The sequence below is a fragment of the Rhineura floridana genome, chromosome 14 (assembly GCF_030035675.1).
Source record: "Rhineura floridana isolate rRhiFlo1 chromosome 14, rRhiFlo1.hap2, whole genome shotgun sequence".
NCBI classification, from domain to species: Eukaryota; Metazoa; Chordata; class Lepidosauria; order Squamata; family Rhineuridae; genus Rhineura; species Rhineura floridana.
The window spans coordinates 11429157-11447473 of record NC_084493.1 but is presented as its reverse complement, the minus strand read 5'-3'; the positions used below and the strand labels follow the sequence as shown (position 1 = coordinate 11447473).

Sequence of the window (18317 nt, the reverse complement as noted above, 5' to 3'; positions counted from 1 at the left end):
GACTCTGTATTATAATGCAAACATGTGATTCCTACTTACCTGCACAGATTGCTACACCTAGGTAAGCAACAGTTGTAAGCAGAATGGACAGCATTGTTCCTTTGGGTATAGCATCTTGTGGATCCTGGAATATTACAATAAAAAGACTGCAGTGAATACTCATAAAGCACACACACGCACACCATAGGCAGGATTGTTCATTCTCTGGCTTTTTGAATGTACAGATAGTTCTAGTACCAAATTTAAATCACTTAAAACTCATGGTAATGTGGCAGTTAAATATGAAAATGTGTAGGCAATCTGGAGCTTTTGTGTAGCATTACAGGAACCTTTTTTAAATGGACATCGTTCACCGCACTGTGTGGGTTTCATGGAAATTGGAGGGGATGTAAATCAAAAGGGGGGAAGCCCACCAACTCACTGCTAGCCATGTACATAAGAGGTATTGTTGCGCCAATCTCTGAGCAGTGCAAGACTTCCAGGGGCTCCTGTACTTACTCAGGGTTTGGTTTCCTTGGAAAGAAGGCCAGGGGAAATGGGGGTGTCAGATACAGTTTATTTACACACATTCACAACCTGAGCTTAAGATGGAGGGATTCGAAGCATTAACAGTCCAATAGATCGTGCTTTTCCATCAGGCTTGTAGGGAGGCACCCCAAAACCATGGAGTAGAGCGCAGGCCTCTCTGTGTGTCTTCCTAGCTCCCAGCTTCTCCAGACTAGACTAAAAACACAAGCCTCTGTTTGGTACCAAGATGCAGGAGGGGAGGACTGCTTTCCTGAAAAGAGTTGTAATACCGACAGGATCTCTCCTGGCCCCATCCCTTTGGATATGCAGATTTACCATTCAATACGTCCAATATAGGCTAGCTTAACGAACGAAATTAGTCTGATCAGTAGAGCAGGATTCTTGCTTCCATATCCCAACTTTAGGCTTGAAGGGGACCCAAAGAAATTATGTATCTCAGCCTTCAATCCCATAACAGTATTATATGTTTAGCTTATCTAAACATTGATGAAAAGCTGGCACTACCTAAAAATGGTAAGATATAGTGATATGTATGACATTTAGAATTCCACCCGCAATTTTACCCCCCATGTTGCTAACCGCATGACTGGACTGCAAAGGTTATAAGTGCTGTATTTGTTAATGTTTCTGGAGTCATGTCAACATGTGACTGTGAAATCTACAGCTTTCATAATTTAATACAAGAGTTCCCAAATGCCATTTGCTGAAGGCTTGAAAAGCAAAAAAGAAAGGAAAGCCGTATTTATAACAAAATGAGGCCAAAAAAAGGGAAGAAGAAGTCTTGTGTCGCATACGTTTCCGTGATTATACCAAAAACTTACAAGATACTTGACAAGTGATGGGGCATGATTAGGTCTTCATGCAAAGAACCTTGTAGTAATGTAAAATATAGCCATGTGAAGCCTGTACTAAGGCTAACCCAATCCACTTTGGAGAGAGGAACTTTGCATATTACTCTTCCCCTTCCTACTGTAAATTTGATTTCCACCTCATATGCAGTTTTTATGAATTAGCAAAGCTGTATTAATAGGAATTGCATAGCTCATTTCTATGTGCAATACCCTGGTAATGGGCCTATTAATATTCTGCTTCTAGAAGTTGCTGAAGTGGCCATTAAATTTCATAGTCTGTTTCTGAATGACAAATTTAGTTAAATTTGTGTAGCTAGCTCTGTTTTATCAGACAATGCAAGTAGGGTACTTAGCTAACCAAACCCATTGCCTGGATCCAGAGGTGCCCTTCCATATACAGACACACGTTTTCTATTTATTAAATGACTGCTTTACAGCTTGTGATATTGTGTGAAAAAGTGAAATTAAGAGTGCTTCCAGATGACTTGTTTATTGAGTATTCATCCTGATTTATTTGCGGAGAGATTAGATGATATTGGCTATTTATCAAGCATACATTCTAATTTGTTTGCGAGGAAATTAGACAGCGTTGTGTCAAGCAAGTGTAATCCCACACATTCCTGTGCATTTTCAGTCCCTTTCCTTACAGCAAAATGTCTGATCTTTTTAGGAAGCAGGTTGTTGTTGCATAAGAGCTCCAAATCAGCTCTAATTGCACAACCTGAACTTGCCAGTAGGTGGCTGAAAATGACCCAAAAAGAGCAACGGTCTGGAAGTGCCCTAAATTCAAAGGTGTTCTTCCAATTTGGGGCAAATGTGTGAAGCAGAAGTATAAGAGCTGCTCTAGAACCTACCTATGACACCACTGCACAAATGCACAAGCTCTTGATAAAAGGTGTATGGAACAGTGTTAACAACTATTTCCCCTTACAGTTAGGATTATTTGGATTCAATTCCATGGTTCAGTGTTAAAGTTTGTCAGTATTCAACAAGAAAGTACATTTTAAGCACTCTATAATAGGGCGGGAAACCTTTTTCAGCTTGAGGGCTGCATTCTCTCTTGGGAAACTTTCCTGGGGCCACATTCCAGTGGTGGGTGGCACCAGAGGCAAAAGTGGATGGAGCAATGGATTTATTACATTTATATACCGCCCCATAGCCAAAGCTCTCTGGGCGGTTTACATTAAAAACAAATATACAAATTTTAAAACACAAAAAACAATTTAAAAACAATTTAAAAACACAATTAAAAATATTTAAAAACAATTTAAAAACAACGGATGGAACTTTAACCTTTTGTGCAGTATAAATCAGAGGTTTATACAACCATCTCTGGCCATCCAGGAATTCGAGAGGCATCATCACAGTTCCAGCCAGGTAAAACACTCAAGGGAGGTGTGAGAGGCGTGACCTGGGGAAGGGCATGATGTAGGGAGAGTCCCAAGGGCCAGCTACAGAGGCCTGGAGGGCCACTTTTGGCTTCTGGATTTGAGATTCCCTGATATAACTAAATAAAGGATGACTTTCACAATAATTATGTTATTACTTAAATAAAAGACATTGTACTGGATACCCCCCACAGAATCAAGACTTGGCTTCACCGGTGTGATTGTTGCCAAAGGCTTTAATCCAGAACTTGGCTCATGACTGGTACGTAGATCAAACTACAGGTTACACAGGTGTCTTCAACTCTACAAGGCATAGTGTCATGGGCCCGGCAGAATGGGGGTGGAGCGGCAAGGTGGCAGAGGAGGAGGAAGACTTTGAATGGACTGACGCTTCCCATGTCAAGCCACCGGGCACACAGGACTATGAGAATTCTCTCACTCTGTATTGTATTGTTCTGTTTGCTATAATGGTCTTAAATTATGGGTGCATTTTTACCTTTTTTGATCATAGTTAAGTGTCTCAAGAAATTTAAATAGTATTGTGCATGATTTCATTTATATGAATAGTTGACTTCTACATTTTTAATTATCTCAAGATTGTTTCTGAAGAAGAAACCTTAATTCTGAAATGCAGTGAACTACAGTAAGCCAGTGGCGGCTGGTGACTCCATGTCAGTGGGGCAATGAAATCTGCTCCGGGTTTTAGTCCAAACTTTCTAGGAGCTATCTGAGTAACTTTCCACCTTGAAATTTTGGACTAAAACCTGGAGCAGACTGCACTGCCCCAGAGACATGGCGCCACTGGGCGCCATTGTAATAAGCCTCAATAGATGGCAATTTGAGAACTAGTTTCTCTTTGCATTCTTTTTGACTTCATTCTAGCAACATTCTAGTATAATTCTTATTCTGTAATTTGAAATATGCTGTACCTCCAGGTCTCCAGAGATATTGGCTCCAGCAAGAATGCCAGTGGCTGCAGGGAAAAAAATGGCAAACACAGAGAAAAAGCCTTCTTCACCTCTGAAATCTGGTCCAAAATTTTCTGCAAATATTGAGGCTGTAAAAGCAAAGAGAAAAATTGTTGTGAAATTTTGGGGCCATGGCATGGACTGATATTTTATAGCTTGCAGAACCTTCTGGTATAGGAAGGAGCATGACCAAGATTGCTTGCCACATAGATCCTCCTGAAACACCGCATGCAGTCAACATGGCATGGAAACTCCCCACATAGTTGGCAAGATCATATATGTGTGAAATCGTTCCAAGTGTTACGTCCAAGGTATTTTTATTTATTATTATCACTGCAAATATTTTAAGCCACCCTTCATTGCAATGGAATACCAGGGCAGGATATAAAGCGTAGAGATGCTGGACTCAATTCTGTTAAAAAATCTCTAATATATCAACTAACCCTGATTCTAGTCCTTGCTGCTCTATGCTTTAAAGCATTACTTAGGAGGCTGTCAAACTTAGATCTCAACTGGAGCCACATAATTCAGTGTATATCAGCACTTGCTAGAATTGAAAGTTCATAGCACAAATCACATGAAGATTCAGCCTTCAGTAGTCCTTGGTAAGAATGGAACCAATGAACTATTTCAGGAATCCATTCAGTATGTTGCAGTTCCCATGTGGGAGTGGCTTTGTGCGGAGAAGATAATATATAGATTGGCCCTTGATCTATATTGGCAAGAAGGGGCACAATTCAGCATAATGTCAGAACCAGTTCATATGAAGTTAAGGGCAGGGGAAGGCAAAGGAATCAGGAAGGAAGTTGAAAGCAACATGGGCCGATATTCTCCTTGTTTAGATGAGCAAGCGACCCTGACCAAGAAGCTTCAGTGTATCAGGGAATACCACCCGACCCATTCTGACTCCTTTGGCTTCCTTGGCTAGTTTTCCTGCAGTTTCCTCATTTGGCCAGAGCTGAGTGGTGGCATGCAAGCTGACATTTCTCAGCTTACCAGTTCAAAAGCCACTGTGAGTTCAAGTCTGCCTGAAAGTTAAGATGTGAAAGCGACAGAATGGCTCTTCATTGTGACTAAAGTTCCACAAGTTTCATTAGGACTAAGTCATACCAAGCATCTACAGGATTGTGCCCAAGGCCTAGTACAAAATCCATCACTTGTGATGTTGTACCAGTGACACAAAGAGACCCAGCATGTTAGACAGCAGGATGTCATCACTGAGTACAGGTAAAAGAAGTGTTGCAAAAGCTCAGCCATCTGGTTATGATTTTCAAGTCAGCTACTGGTGCAAACTTATGCACATAGACTGACCCCATTTAGCAGCCTGGATGTACACAATTACTTGATGTAAGATGCTGCTATAGTCACCCAATGTATGTCAGTAGTTTTTTTACTGCAGTAACTTTGCTTACCTGCAGCAAAAGAAGCACTTGCCTTGATAATTGAAAAAACCTCTAGCCTTCTTGTCGTTGCTGCATGGAATGACTGTCCCAATGAAGAAATTTATGATAGCAGCAAGCAGGATAATTAGAAGAATAACCTGTGCCTATAAAAGCAAGAAAGAGAATATTTTTGGTAGAAGTCATGCCTTCAATATTAGTTTTTAATTTCTGTTAATAAGCCGCTTCAGAACGTCACAGTTCCACAGTGGCACGGTGTTGGTAGTGCTTTTAAAAGGTTTGGGGCCTAAATTCAGAGTTAGTCACATTTGTAAGTCTCATTAATTTCCGTAGGGCCTAAGCATGACCATGGGCCCAACATTCTCACCCCTCCTCTACTCTTTGCTTTAATGGCTGATAACTGCAAAAGTTGACATAAGTACTAAGAACATAAGAACATAAGAAGAGCCTGCTGGATCAGGCCAGTGGCCCATCTAGTCCAGCATCCTGTTCTCACAGTGGCCAACCAGGTGCCTGGGGGAAGCCCGCAAGCAGGACCCGAGTGCAAGAACACTCCCCTCCTGAGGCTTCCGGCAACTGGTTTTCAGAAGCATGCTGCCTCTGACTAGGGTGGCACAGCACAGCCATCACGGCTAGTAGCCATTGATAGCCCTGTCCTCCATGAATTTGTCTAATCTTCTTTTAAAGCCATCCAAGCTGGTGGCCATTACTGCATCTTGTGGGAGCAAATTCCATAGTTTAACTATGCGCTGAGTAAAGAAGTACTTCCTTTTGTCTGTCCTGAATCTTCCAACATTCAGCTTCTTTGAATGTCCCCGAGTTCTAGTATTATGAGAGAGGGAGAAGAACTTTTCTCTATCCACTTTCTCAATGCCATGCATAATTTTATACACTTCTATCATGTCTCCTCTGACCCGTCTTTTCTCTAAACTAAAAAGCCCCAAATGCTGCAACCTTTCCTCGTAAGGGAGTCGCTCCATCCCCTTGATCATTCCGGTTGCCCTCCTCTGAACCTTTTCCAGCTCTATAATATCCTTTTTGAGATGAGGCGACCAGAACTGTACACAGTATTCCAAATGCAGCGGCACCATAGATTTATACAACGGCATTATGATATCGGCTGTTTTATTTTCAATATCTTTCCTAATTATCGCTAGCATGGAATTTGCCTTTTTCACAGCTGCCGCACACTGGGTCGACATTTTCATCGTGCTGTCCACTACAACTCCGAGGTCTCTCTCCTGGTCGGTCACCGCCAGTTCAGACCCCATGAGCATATATGTGAAATTAAGATTTTTTTCTCCAATATGCATAATTTTTACACTTATTTATATTGAATTGCATTTGCCATTTTTCTGCCCATTCACTCAGTTTGGAGAGGTCTTTTTGGAGCTCTTCGCAATCCTTCTTTGTTTTAACAACCCTGAACAATTTAGTGTCATCAGCAAACTTGGCCACTTCACTGCTCACTCCTAATTCTAGGTCATTAATGAACAAGTTGAAAAGTACAGGTCCCAATACCGATCCTTAAGGGACTCCACTTTCTACAGCCCTCCATTGGGAGAACTGTCCGTTTATTCCTACTCTCTGCTTTCTGCTTCTTAACCAATTCCTTATCCACAAGAGGACCTCTCCTCTTATTCCATGACTGCTAAGCTTCCTCAGAAGTCTTTGGTGAGGTACCTTGTCAAACGCTTTTTGAAAGTCTAAGTACACTATGTCCACTGGATCACCTCTATCTATATGCTTGTTGACACTCTCAAAGAATTCTAATAGGTTACTGAGACAGGACTTTCCCTTGCAGAAGCCATGCTGGCTCTGCTTCAGCAAGGCTTGTTCTTCTATGTGCTTAGTTAATCTAGCTTTAATAATACTTTCTACCAGTTTTCCAGGGACAGAAGTTAAGCTAACTGGCCTGTAATTTCCGGGATCCCCTCTGGATCCCTTTTTGAAGATTGGCGTTACATTTGCCACTTTCCAGTCCTCAGGCACAGAGGAGGACCCGAGGGACAAGTTACATATTTTAGTTAGCAGATCAGCAATTTCACCTTTGAGTTCTTTGAGAACTCTTGGGTGGATGCCATCCGGGCCCGGTGATTTGTCAGTTTTTATATTGTCCATTAAGCCTAGAACTTCCTCTCTCGTTACCACTATTCGTCTCAGTTCCTCAGAATCCCTTCCTGCAAATGTTAGTTCAGGTTCAGGGATCTGCCCTATATCTTCCACTGTGAAGACAGATGCAAAGAATTCATTTAGCTTCTCTGCAATCTCCTTATCGTTCTTTAGTACTCCTTTGACTCCCTTATCATCCAAGGGTCCAATCGCCTCCCTAGATGGTCTCCTGCTTTGAATGTATTTATAGATTTTTTTGTTGTTGGTTTTTATGTTCTTAGCAATGTGCTCCTCAAATTCTTTTTTAGCATCCCTTATTGTCTTCTTGCATTTCTTTTGCCAGAGTTTGTGTTCTTTTTTATTTTCTTCATTCGGACAAGACTTCCATTTTCTGAAGGAAGACTTTTTGCCTCTAAGAGCTTCCTTGACTTTGCTGGTTAACCATGCTGGCATCTTCTTGGCCCTGGCGGTACCTTTTCTGATCTGCGGTATGCACTCCAGTTGAGCTTCTAATATAGTGTTTTTAAACAACTTCCAAGCATTTTCGAGTGATGTGACCCTCTGGACTTTGTTTTTCAGCTTTCTTTTTACCAATCCCCTCATTTTTGTGAAGTTTCCTCTTTTGAAGTCAAATGTGACCGTGTTGGGTTTTCTTGGCAATTGGCCATTTACATGTATGTTTAATTTAATAGCACTGTGGTCACTGCTCCCAATCGGTTCAACAACACTTACATCTCGCACCAGGTCCCGGTCCCCACTGAGGATTAAGTCCAGGGTTGCCGTCCCTCTGGTCGGTTCCATGACCAACTGGTCTAGGGAATAGTCATTTAGAATATCTAGAAACTTTGCTTCTTTGTCATGACTGGAACACATATGCGGCCAGTCTATGTCCGGGTAGTTGAAGTCACCCATTACTACCACATTTCCTAGTTTGGATGCTTTCTCAATTTCATATCTCATCGCAAGGTCTCCCTGAGCATTTTGATCAGGGGGACGATAGATCGTTCCTAGTATTAAGTCCCTCCTGGGGCATGGTATCACCACCCACAACGATTCTGTGGAGGAGTCTGCCTCTTTTGGGGTTTCGAGCTTGCTGGATTCAATGCCTTCTTTCATGTATAGAGCGACTCCGCCACCAATACGTCCTTCCCTGTCCTTCCGATATAGTTTATATCCAGGGATAACCGTATCCCACTGGTTTTCTCCATTCCACCAGGTCTCCATTATGCTCACTATATCAGTGCTCTCCTCTAAGACCAAGCACTCCAGTTCTCCCATCTTGGTTTGGGGGCTCCTAGCATTAGCGTACAGGCACTTGTAAGCAGTGTCTCTCTTCAAGTGTCTTTGGCGCTTGTGGTTAGGCCTGTGGTAATTTTGCTCTTCTGAATTTATATCCTTTGCCCCTGCTCTCACAATGCCTACTTCTAGGCCTACCCCTTTTAAAATTTCATCATTTCTTTGGTTTTTATCCCAGGGGGGAGGTTTATTCCGAACCGGACCTTCCTCAGCTCCTGTTGGGTTTTCCCCCTCAGTCAGTTTAAAAGCTGCTCTGCTACCTTTTTAATTTTAAGTGCCAGCAGTCTGGTTCCATTCTGGTTCAAGTGGAGCCCGTCCCTTTTGTACAGGCCCGGCTTGTCCCAAAATGTTCCCCAGTGCCTAACAAATCCAAACCCTTCCACCTGACACCATCGTCTCATCCACGCATTGAGACTGCAAAGCTGGTCCTGTCTGGCTGGTCCTGCGCGTGGAACCGGTAGCATTTCAGAGAAAGCCACCTTGGAGGTCCTGGCTTTCAGCATCCTACCTAGCAACCTAAATTTTGCTTCCAGGACCTCACGGCTGCATTTCCCCATGTCGTTGGTGCCAACGTGCACCACGACCACTGACTCCTCCCCAGCACTGTCTACCAAACTATCTAAACGATGGGCGATATCCACAACCTTTGCACCAGGCTGCTCCACGAGCTAGAGGGAGCCCCAGCTGACAAAGCGTCAAGGCCCCAGCTGACAAAGCATCAAGGCAAGTTAAGCAGCAGAGCGAGTTCGGCAGCAGGGCGAGGAGGCCAGGGCCCCCCACTCTGCCCGTCCATTCTGTAACCTCAACTAAACCGCAGTCTCCAACCCATTGACGTAATAAACCTTAAACAAAACTATGCAGGTAAGAAGCCAGCAGGGGTGTGGGGGCTTTCCAGTGTTTTGCACCATCTGCAGCATGTACGACTATCTGCCTGTTGGACAGAAGTCGTGGGTGTGCTCTCGGTGCAATGAGCTCCTGGCTCTCTGGGAACGACTTCATTTCCTTGAGGCCAAGGTGGCGGACCTGGAAAAGCTGAGAGAGGCAGAGAGGTGTGTGGAGGAGGCCTTCAGGGACGTTATAGCTGTGTCCCACTCCAACGATGATAGCTCTCCTGTTATCATGGAGAACGATGGTCTCGGGGAAGGAGAGCATCCAGCTGAGGAAGAGGGAAACTATCCCTTAGAAGGGACCCATTCCTTGGGGGATGAGCAGCTATCCTCTCGTGCCGAGGATATATCTCCAGGGGGTGGAGGGATCCTTGTAGTGGGTGATTCGATCATTAGGAACATAGACAGTGGGGTGTGTGATGGGCGTGTAGACCGCAAGGTGTTTTGCCTGCCTGGTGCGAAGGTATTAGGAGATGTTGATCCCCAGTCTCTGATCTGATGTCTCATCTCTGGGTATTTTAGCAAGTAGCTACTGTGTGCCATGTGTGTGTGAGAGAGATTTGGATCGGGACCTGGAAGGGGCAGGGAGAAGAGCCTTAAGCCTTTTCCCAATTGCCCTCTCAAGCCTCCTTCTTGCCCCACTACAGGCAATGTACATTTACGTTTCCCCTAAAGAAAGAAAGAAATCCAACTGCAGATCTTGACTATCTTGTCTCACTCATCTAATTAGATGTTTTAATCCACCTAATATCATTAAAACCGCAAATGGCACTAAAACAAATGGTAATAACAGGCACTGTCCTGAAAGTACATCACAACTAGGGCTGAGCCAAATTTGCTAATTTGATTTGAAGAGGGTTTTTTTCCTTGACCAACTCTTCAAATTATGAGAAAAATCAACCGCTTTGCTTTCTTTTTATTTTTATTCATTTATGTAAGGCATTTATATACTGCTTAATCATTACCATTTCTAAATTGTGTACATGAAAATAAACCATACAGAAAATGAAACAATAGAATTCATCATAAAACCAAACAGAAACCTGAACACTACCTTAAAATGCCTGCTGGAATAAGAAAGTCGTTGTCAAGCGCCTGAAGTTCAGCAAGGAGGGTGTCTATCTTATCTCATTTGGGAAGGAGTTCCACAGGCTTGGGCCCAAACACTGAATGCACAGATTCTAGAGATTACAAGCTGTGCATCTGAGCCATGGGGGACCACTAGCAGAGACTCCTTGTCCAAGTCCCAGCCACTAAGCTTTGCTTACTAGGAGTAGTGGAGGAAGCCCCAGAAAGTATTCTAGTGAGCCATGCAGTCACATTTCACAGGTTATGAAGACCTGGGAAATAGCTATTTGCATCAAATATGTGGCAGTGGTGGGACTGAATACCACATTTCTCCCATTATCTTTTATACTCAACAGAAAATACATGAAAGATATGTGCATTTTTCTTTATGTACATTTCTGCCACACTCCATTTATTGGGTGGTTTGCATGTATTTTATATTTTCAAAATACTTCGTTGTGCCTGATTCTAGAGCTGCTCAGAGTAGACCCATTGATGTTTGTGAATATGACTAACTTGGGTCCATTAATTTCAGTGAGTCTACTCTGGGTAGGACGTAGTTGGCTACAACCCATAATATGCATGCATCTTTTTTACTGGATGGGGGATATGTGCATGTTGTATCTATAATGGAGTAAAAATTAAGTGAAAATGGACTCTCAAACCCAAGGGCAACTATTTCCGACAAACCACATTGGCTTCTCTTGTGTATTCATCTTCTCTAAACACTTCTAATATTAAAAGTGTTTTACCTTAGCTTCCCATTCCATACCAGCCACCGAAATGCCCAAAAGAATGACTACAGTTATTGCACCTATTATTCGGATGTCGTTGGTTGCATCTACCATGATTGCATTACTGCTCTGGGGAGGAAAATGTGAGACAGAAATGATTAAGAATATAGTTTCTGCAAGATAGTTTCTGGCAGCAACATAAAATAGAAAGGAATGGCTAGAGAGGGATTCTTCATATTCCATGGGTAATGAGCCCTGAGTTTCACATTTCTTATGATGGTTGGGCCTCTATCGTCAAGGTTATTGGCTAGCTAATTAGAACCCTAATTCCCTTTAGTAATTTTGAAACTCTTAACGGCCCTGTAAGAAACATTTTTTTTTGACCTGGTTGTAGGAAAGGCAAAGCTTGTAAATTAGAATTTATGATACATTTAGGGAGTTCTAATTCATGAATACGGTTGCCACTTAACTCATTTATTAGAGCTATGATAGTTATTTATAAAAAGTTATTAGCCAAGGTTCCCTGACTTAACTGCATATAAAGACTTGCACGTACCTTGAGGAGATCCACAACTGTTTCTGCAAATCCAACAACGTACATGGCCACTGCCACAGCATTTGCAAAGGCAAAGATTAGACCAATGGAACCCCCAAACTCCGGTCCTAAACTTCTTGAGATAAGGTAATATGCTCCACCTGTCAGCACAGCAAAGAGTATGCTTTGAGCATATAAACAGAGTTGACCAAAATATTTTGCTGTCCCCAGTTACTGCTGCATGTGAGCCAAGGATCTCTTGCCCAGTTGCACAGTGTAACTCTTGTATTGTGCACACTGCATAGCTGATTGGAGAGTTTTGCTCTGATATCATCTGCTCTGATGCTGCAAAGGATCCTGGGTGCATCTCTTGGATTACAAGGTGCTTCATTGTCCCTCCTAAGAATATTGCTGCTCTGCTCGGCTGCAACTCAAGCAACTGGGCTAGCCCTACGTAGAGCATCCAGGATGGAGAACCTGTGGCTCTCCAGTTATTTTTGGACTCTAACTCCCATTAGGCCCAACATTTCCAGTGGTTGGGGAAGATGGCGGTTGTGATTTGACAACATCAGGAGGGTCACAGATTCTCCTGCCCTAACCGAACCGGTCCAGATTGCAACCTTGTACTTGCTAGAGGGGCTATGTAAACTCGCTGCTTTGTCAGGCTGTCAAATAATATATTGTTCCACCGAGACAACAGCTACAGTCCTGAGCAAACTGTTCTATGGAACTCTTAAGATTTATTTCCAAATCAACATATTTAAGATTGGGTTGCAGAAACAGGAATGCAAAAACCAAATCCTCACTCAGCCATGGAGCTCACTGAGTGGCCCTGGGTCATTTACTATCTCTCAGACTTGCCAGGGATAGCCAAGGTGGTGCCCTTCAGCTATTTTGGACTTCAGCTCTCATCATCCTTGACCATTGGCCATGCTGGGAATTGTAGTCCAAAATATCTGGAGGGAACCATGCTGGCTACCCCTGCCCTAGCCCATCTCTCAGGGTTGTTGTTGTGTGTAAAATGTCAGTGGAGGGTGGGAATCACATGTGATCCTTGGAGCTCCTAGGAGGCATAAACATGTAATAATAAAGTAAATCAGCCTGCTCTATCCCATAGGCTTCCCCAATCACATTTAAATCCAGTGACAGTATCCTATGAGAACTCAATTGAACAGCTGCAAACATAACAGATTAAAACCACAAACCTCCTTGCAAATGTATAAAAACAATTGCTGAAGCTGAAGGTGGCTTGTTTCCCGGGACTGAGTAAGCTTACCACGATCCACAACTGGGGAACATGGAGAAATAGGAGGCTGGAGCCTGAAGGGCAGCATGTACTACTCTATTGTCTAGGTAATAGTAGAAGGACTGGTTGTTAATATTTACAACAGTCCTGGCCAATCTGGAGACTTCATACTATAGGGATCAACACTGCATGGTCCGCTCGTCTTATGTCCTTGTAATAATCCTCTGTAAAAGCATTTGTGCCTTTGGTATGGATACCTAGTACCTAGGCCCATTTATTTGTTTTTTAAAATAGTCACTCATTGTAACCGTTGGTGACCTTCTAGGGAAAAGAGCTCTTGTCTGATGCTATTATTGAAGCCAGTAGTTTGGCCAGAAATGTGGGTGCTCCTAAGGAATAATCCCATATGGTCTGAAAGATGGGGAATGTGAAAACTTTCCCCCATCTGTCTTCTCTAAATGGCACTTGTAGGATTTCTGTATGTAAATGTTCCTCTTCATGGAATCACCAAATCGTGGATCCGGAGAGTGTTTAAAGACCAAACAGACCAAATCCTGGGCCTGCAAAGCAGGACTGTCTCCAAGCGTCAGTGCATCCCACAGTATGCCACAATGGCAGATACTTTGCTGAAAGGCTCTTGCTGAATAAACAGTTACTTTGTTTAAATACATATACCCTTTCTTGAAAACCTCAAAAAGAGGTGATTCTACATCTTCAAACAACTTGTTCTACTGCTAAACTGTTAAAAGTTGGGAACATTGTCCCAATATTTAATCACAAGCTGCCTTTATGTAATGCAAACCATTTTGACTACTAGGTTCAGTAGATATGGTGAAGATTGTCCTCATCTGATTCTGCTGTCCTAAATATCTGAAAAGTGTCTTTTTCTCTAGGCTAATTTAACCATTTAACAATGGGTAATGATCCTGTCTCCTATAATCCAAGCTGCCTCCCATGGCTCAGAAGAGTTCTTGTAGTTTTGTTTTGATATATTTATCTTGGCTGGATCAACACAGTTATTACTTCTCCAGAGATATCTGTATTCTTCATTCAGACATGAAATTGACTCACCTCCTCTTACCACTCCATTTGTACATATGGCAGACATGGAGATACCTGTTAAAGTTGTAACTACCACACTCAGGGAAATAACTACGACTCCAAGACCTGAAAAAATCCCAAAAAAGACGTTTGACCCAAATCTCTTTGTTACAGTATTAGTGATAAAAATCCTCTTAACAAGAAGCCGCCATCATTCATGGAGAGGGAAGAGGTCCGACTGGATCTGTTAAGTACCTGGAATTCACTAGGTCATCAAGATAAAGAGTAAGGCAGTGGACATTGCTGGTGTGCCCCAGAACTAATACTATCCTCAGGAGACCTTCTGTAGGTAAAAGCTAAGAGAGTGAGAAACAAGTTAATGAATCCAATGATCTTCATGAAGTATTCCATTTTTAAGGGATCTGGTTCTTCATGCCCAATCCATCCAAGGAAGCACAACCTGCAATGTTCTGAATACATTTTTTTTTAAATGAAAGAGAAAAAGAACAAAAGTATCTCCAGGGAAAAGTTGGTTCTGTTCCTCCATCAGTCTCGGATAAGATCATCTGCCCTTTATGAACTGAACTGGACTTTATGATTGACAAATATATTACAAATCAGTAAATTATAGAATCTTAATATTGTTTATTGTGTGACTCACCTTCTGATTCCTTTGAGTCTACTGTCTGCTCTGCTCTTATTTTAGGGTGAGGAACCCTTGACTCGTCTCATAGTAAGACAAAACATGGGAAACTAATTTAGAAAATAAAGACTGGGGGGGGTGCGGAAAAAAATCCTAAAGATTTTTACCTCCACGGACAAAACCATTAGTTGCTATTGCGGAAGTTGATAAACCAGTAATGGAGGTGACCATGGTGGCAAGGAGGATTATGATAACTCCAAGACCTGTCAGCAATGAAAAGATTAAAAATGTAACTTGTTCATAATTCTACAAAACTGATATCTAAAGTGGTACAGAAACTGGGCTCTTGTCTTTCACTGGTAAAACTTTTTCCCCTTTACTGCTTTATGAATCTCTGTCCCATCTCTCTTCCTCATTTGATCAGTTTCATGTATAGGCTATATAAGCTATTTGGGGTAGGATCTGGATCCTCTTAATGTTCTCTATAGCGTCTGGCACACTGTGGTTAAATACATTGCAACAAAAAAGAGCAGCAGTGTTATGTTGTGTTACGTTATAGTTTATTTCTATAGCACCTTTTGGGCAAAAAAGCCCGCTAAGGCAGCTCACAAAGAAGTAGGAGATGAAGCAGAAGTGGGAACCGTTGCCCCTCCAGAGGTTGCTGAACTACAACTCCCATCATCCCTAGCCATACTTGCTAGGGCTGATGGTAGTTGTAGTTCAGTAACATCTGGAGGGCCCAAGGTTTCTCACATCGGAGATAAAGTATGGAGGGTAGTATCTAACTATATAATTGTCTACACAGAACAACTTCCATGAATGCAGTGGAACTCCCCGTCTCTACTATACACTCCCTGCACTGCCCCCAAATCTGTTCCAGAGGATTGGGGAAAACTCCAGAGCAGATTTGGGGGTGCATGGAGGAAGAAGAGAGAGGGGAAGTTTCATTGGGCTCATGGAAGTTGTTCTGTATACACGATGATCTGGTTCAATGCAACCATGGGTATCTGCATTTGTTCATATGCATCCCTTGCCCCTCTCATTTCTTCACTCTCTTCATTGTCCTCTCTGCTTGTGATCTCCACTGCTGATGTATAGATTTTAAGCTGCTTGTGGACTTATCTTTTATATATATTACTCAGCAATAATGTCATATTCATTGATTTCATTTTAATAAGTAGTAATTTTGTAGTAATTTCTCCATAGTGTAATATCTTGCTTCTAAACAGGGCATATTTTTTAAAAATTGCAAGCAAAGCAATATACAACTAAAAAATGAACCCCATTTGGATGATGCTCTCTGTTATTATACAGCCACGAGAATGGCTGTATACTATAGCCAGCATGGATTTTCCGCATTCCTCATTGTTAAATTGAAAATACCCCCATGCCATTCTGATGTTCCCATAAGCTAATTTCAAAACAAAACCTTGCAAAAGTTACAGTTCTGAACTCAGAAACTCTTGCTTAACCCTCTAAAGTTTCATGGCCATACACAAAACAGTCAAAGAATTGAGAGTTCAAAGTGTAAAAAGAGAGAAAAAAACATCCCTTTTGGACTTTTTTTCTGTCAGAGTTCTCATAATTTGTTGAAATTAATTAAAAATTAGCCATGTTCACAGAGTACCTGTAATCCTATTATTGACCTTGCCCCATACTCTGACCTTCATCTTCCGCAGTTTAAAAGTTTTTAAAATGCCTAGACAATTTTTAATTAATTTAAGAAATTTAGCAATGATAATGTTGGGCATGCTCAGTAAGAACCAACTGTCAGTGTTCTAAAAGCCAGACTTACAGCTGCTGGCTTGCCTAATCAGGGGGCCACACCCACACCAGACCTTTATTTCACTTTCAATAGGCATGGCGTTCCCCAAAGAATCCTGGAAAGTGTAGTTTGAGAAGGATACTGAGAGGAGACTCCCCTGACAAGAGCTCCAGTGGCCAGAGTAGTTTAACAGTCAGCCGCTCTGACTGAAACTCTGTGAGGGCAACAGGGCATCTCCTAGCAGCTCTCAGCACCCTTCACTAACTACACTTCCTAGGATTCTTTGGGAGAAGCCAAGACTATCTAAAGTGAAATAAAGGTCTGGTGTGGATTTGGCCACTGACAGCTTTGGTTTAAATTTGGGTGGGAGACTATATGTGCCTGCTGTAGAATAAAAAGGTGGGGGAAATGCTGAAAAATGATACTATTCACAATGTTTTCCTTTTGGAAAGGAAAGGGGCTTCCCTTCTGTCCAGTGCCTACCCACCCAATCTCTTCCCCTCCCTTTCTCCTCCCTGCCCCTCCCCACGGTCAGTTTCACCTATCATAAGTGTGATGTAGAGAAGTAAATCCCACTGAACTCAAAAAGCATGCAAATGATCAAACCTGCCCTCCCCTCTTCCTCCCTCCTATCCCCTCCCTCTTGCCCCTCCCTCCTCCTCCCCTATCCCCTTCCAATCCCCTCCTTCCCCCTCCTCCTCCTTCCCCTCCCCTCTCTCCTCCCCTTCTTCCTCCATGGTCAGTGGCAAATGTTACCAAATGCTTCCAAGTTTACCCAGAAAGTAGACTGGACTGGGAAAGCCCAACCCAAATTGTGTTGTCATTTTTACAAATTTGTAGGGCAGTACAATATCTCAGAGAGGAGGTCAGGTCTCCTCCCCTGGTGCATTCACTATAGCTGCCCAATTTCCCTGCTTTTGAAAGTTTGGTAGAAATATCTGTTGACTATAGGTACGTTCTTAAACTGCAAGGTTTTTTTTGCCTAATAGTGAATCTCCCTATGTCCAGCGGAGGAGCAAGATGGTGCTTCTGTCCCACCAACCCATTCCTTTGGGAACTACTGTCCTCCATCTCTCCTGGACATCCACAAATAGGCATAATGTTTGAATAGGATGTTCGTTCACAGGATCCAATGCATATAACCAAAGTATGTCAATCCCTCCCCTCCTTACACAGACACAATCTGGGATTTGACTAAGTGATGGGACCCTATGTACATTGGGTTTAGTTGTGCACAATATATTCATATGTTACATCCATATATAGACATCTGGGAGCGTTTCCAACAAGACAGCCATACGTGGTGATGAGGAAGCACAGGGAGAAGACAGGGGAGAGTATCCCTCAAAGTTTGATTACTAACAAACAACAATTTGAGAATTAAACGTGAAAAGGCAAAGCCATTCTAACGGCTCTTGTTGCAAAGTAATGCCAAGCTCTGATTAAAGTTTAGATTAAAACCTCAGTTGTAAGGACATTAAATAACATTAAAATGAATGACTCTTGCCCATGGCTATTTTCATACCTTGGAACAAAGTAATGCTTCTTGATAATGGCAATAAGTTACTAAACTACCCTTAAAAAAAGGAACTAATCTTGCATGAAACCCCTGAGCAAAGTCTTGGCAATGTTGAGATGCAGAGTTTTCATGGCAAGGCATATATTTATATGTGCTTCCAGCTGCAAGGCCTCATTTGTTATGCATCATAAAACCAGCAAGTACCTTTTTGTCGGGCACAGTTCCCGGTGCAAACATGTAAGGCTGCGTAGATGCGGAAAACTTCCCGTCTCCCCTTCATTTATTTCAGCAAGTTTCCTGCCTCCTTATTCTCCTCTAAAGCAAAAGTTCTTTCCT

General features: G+C 42.4%; 1 protein-coding gene across 2 annotated transcripts in view; it reads right to left on the bottom strand.

The window, feature by feature from the left end:
• The window catches only part of SLC12A1 (solute carrier family 12 member 1), a 60765-nt gene that overhangs the window by 37374 nt on the left and 5074 nt on the right, over positions 1-18317 (bottom strand). Inside the window, exons 4-9 of one of the 2 annotated variants that reach the window (XM_061595362.1) lie at positions 14865-14960; positions 11789-11928; positions 11251-11361; positions 5170-5281; positions 3697-3824; positions 40-124 (exon numbers count right to left, since the gene is read on the bottom strand). In XM_061595362.1, coding sequence (XP_061451346.1) covers positions 40-124; positions 3697-3824; positions 5170-5281; positions 11251-11361; positions 11789-11928; positions 14865-14960 — 672 coding nt within the window. Of the gene's footprint in view, positions 1-39; positions 125-3696; positions 3825-5169; positions 5282-11250; positions 11362-11788; positions 11929-14084; positions 14181-14864; positions 14961-18317 lie in introns of both variants that reach the window. The other variant, XM_061595363.1, reaches the window with a different exon arrangement.